Consider the following 3,317-nt stretch of genomic DNA (forward strand, 5'->3'; position numbering starts at 1 on the left):
TGGATTCAAGTAAAAAAAGAAAGGAAGGCCAATACTTTACATGGATATCTTCTGTGTGCTGACAAGCAGAATATAACAAAGAAAATTTTATAAATAATATAATGACAATCCCACAACACTTCGATCTGAAGCCACACATAGAAAATTATTGGCATGCAGAACATCTTACACAACTGCCATCAGCATTTTGTTTTTGCTACCAAAGTATCATAGGTTGAACACATTCTTATCTGCCCTAAAATCACATTAGTAAGAAGAAAGTAAATTACTAATCTGGAGCATACCTATCTTGTTGCAGCTGCTGAAAAAGCTTTGCATGCTCATATAAAGTACTCTGAATTCCCCACTTCATTGACATGCTATAAGCCACTCAACCATCTTTGCCTTTCCTTATCAAAAATGGGTATGACAGCTTTGAGAACTGTTTGGCACTAAAAAACAATGTTCTCTGCCATCAACATTAGGTAAATAAATATATAACACTGAATAAGCAGAATGAAAACTGCATTCCTACATTTTAGTTCTCATCTAATAAATGCTACAGAATTAGTTCTGATAAACCAGTGCCTCAATTCTGGGAGAACTGGGTACTCTCCTGAAAGTTACAGAACAACTAGGTCTTTGGGTGATTGCATTGGGCAATATGCTTAGCAATAAAAGAGATTGCTTACTAAATAGAACAAAGTCATCTGAAACATTTAAAAAAGTGATATAGCATTGTTCTTTAAATGAGAGATTTACTCTGTCTAATAAATTAATCATACACTTTTACACTGCATTTATGGAATTATGTAATAATAAATAGTATTCAAACTTACTGTCAATAAGATCTATCACTTGAAAACAGCAGAGCTCTAAATAGAACCATAAAATAAAAGTGCTATTTTGATTCTTAAACTTGAACTAGAAGAAAAGTTATTAGAAATATGCAAAATACACAAAAGAGTGGTTAAGCCAATTTTTAGGGGGAGTAACGGGGGTGTCACTAGTAATTACTAATAGAAAGGAACCCAGGCGTAGGAGAACATCTGGGGTCCTGGTAATGCATTTCTTTAATTTTATGTGTCTTGATTTGAATGCTAATTATAAGAGGATGATTGAGATTGTAAAATATCATAGGGTATACATTTACCATATGAGTGCTTTTCTGTGTGTATATTATAGTGAGATAAAACAGATTAGAATGGACACACACATATAATATCTACCTATCTATCTAGTTATAATATGTATCCTTCCACATATCAAATTGTCAGTACTGGCAAATTTAGGAATGGGATTAGCATGAGAGGCCAGTGAAAGAGGAGGATGGAGGTGATCATGATGAACTTTTATTTTTGATTTTAAATTAACATATATTTTATATATTTACCCAAGAAACATGCATTATTTGCATAATTTAACAAAAAAGTGAAGTGAAAAAAGCCTACCTGTATGACACATAAAAGTCAAGATTGTGACTCTGGTGCAGTCAAGATAATTTTATAGTGCATACTCTACCTGTGAATCTAGTATGTTGGAAATTTCATGTGCACCAACATTTACTTCATCCAACTGCAAGCAAAATAAGTTTTTGGCAACCTGGACAAAATCTACAATGGAACATATTTCAGTAAGAACACAGCATTTAACTTCATCTAAATAAATCTGACTTTTTTTTTAATATGAAGTTGAAACTATGTGTTATAACTAATGCTCCAAATTTAACTTATATAAATTATCTTAAAATAGTATTGACTGAAGTGACAAGAAAATTTAAGTTCAAATAAGTAAGAGATAAACTAATTCTAACTTAACTTCAGTTAACTTTGCTAAAATTAATAATTCAGTCAATAATAATAAAGAAAATACATATCACAGACATATATTCACCTCTCCAACTCTTGTATTATGAGCAGAACTTTTTCTGAAACATATGACAATATTACGACTAACAGCTTTTCTAGCTCGAAAAACCTGAGATTTAATAATAATAATAGTAGCAACTAATGTTTATAGAACAGCTGTTGTGTGCCAGGCATGGTGGTTAGCAAATTCATGCTCATAACAATTTCCTGAAATGGATCCTCTCATCTTCTTCATTTTACAGATGAATAAGTTGAGGCTAAGATAGGTTAACTCTCTTAAACTGCCAAAGGCCACTTGGCAAATAAGTTGCAGAGAGGTCCATAACCTTCTTCAGACATGGAGAGTGACCTATTTATCTATGTATCCTCAAGTATTTTTCATTTTGGCTACTATATTTTGAATTTCCAAGTATCCTTTTAAGTGTTCTCTGATTGTTCCTATTTTATAACATCCTACTTTTATTTCATGAAAGCATTATCTCCATTTATCTTTTTTTTGTTTGTTTCTTTCTCTGTCACTCAGGCTGGAGTGCAGTGGCCCAATCACAGCTCATTGCAGCCTCGAATTCCTGGGCTCAAGGAATCCTCCTGCTTCAGCCTCCCAAGTAGCTAGGACCACAGACACATGCCACCATGCCCAGCCCACTTTTTAAAGATATTAATTATAGTTTACATGAAGTTCTCTTCTGTTCTTCATTATTTCTCTTTTTTCTGAGTTCCTTTTGTTTGTTTGATAATTTTGGCACTATATTTTATGTTGAAGGATTTCTTCAAATGTCTGGTGATCCTTGGCTCCTTGGCTACGAGTTCAGATTGAAGAATCAGGCACTAAAAAAGTTGATTGGAAACTTGTCTTGTCAACTGGCAGGTTTCACTACAAGGCAATCAGGTAGCCAGCTGCAGCTTCTTCAGAGAGAATCCTACAATCTCCTGCCTATAGTTACACACACGGCTGCAAATTTCCCTGAGCAATCTGGGTGTGTGCTGTGAGTCATGGCTCACCACACACTCCCTCGAACTCCCTTGCTGCTGGCAACTACAGATCCAGAACCTCTCTGGTTCAATTTCTCAAGGGAATATACCTCAAGGGAGGTACAAGGGAGTCGTAATTGCCGGACTGCTTGAGAAGGAGCAGGGAAGAGCACATATTACTCTCCTTATAAAGATTTCTAACAATCCTGTTTTAAATGCCCTGCCTAAACCTAGCCATCAGAAGTACCTGATGCTCTCGATTATAATACTAAGTAAGCCTTTTCAGAGTCAAATCACCTTGTTCCCCGTTGTGATTTCTCTCTTTCTTTAGACACTTGCACTTTATCTGCCACTGCTCACTAATTCATTTCCTTTCCTCAACCATTTTCTGTCCTTAGATGTTGTGCTTTTGGTTATATGCGTATGTCTGTTTCTTGTTCCCATTATTTTGGGGTAATTTTCAACAGGAGATGGGACCAAAACTATCTTTTTTCATCA

At 34.9% G+C, this 3,317-nt stretch overlaps 1 protein-coding gene across 1 annotated transcript in view; it reads right to left on the reverse strand.

The window, feature by feature from the left end:
- STXBP4 (syntaxin binding protein 4) overlaps positions 1-3,317 on the reverse strand; it is a 164,155-nt gene that overhangs the window by 119,141 nt on the left and 41,697 nt on the right. Inside the window, exon 8 of the mRNA XM_012665676.1 lies at positions 1,501-1,592. Within this exon, the coding sequence (XP_012521130.1) occupies positions 1,501-1,592 (92 nt within the window). The remainder of the gene's footprint in view (positions 1-1,500; positions 1,593-3,317) is intronic.

Source organism: Propithecus coquereli, unplaced genomic scaffold, assembly GCF_000956105.1.
Source record: "Propithecus coquereli isolate 6110/MARCELLA unplaced genomic scaffold, Pcoq_1.0 Scaffold121, whole genome shotgun sequence".
NCBI classification, from domain to species: Eukaryota; Metazoa; Chordata; class Mammalia; order Primates; family Indriidae; genus Propithecus; species Propithecus coquereli.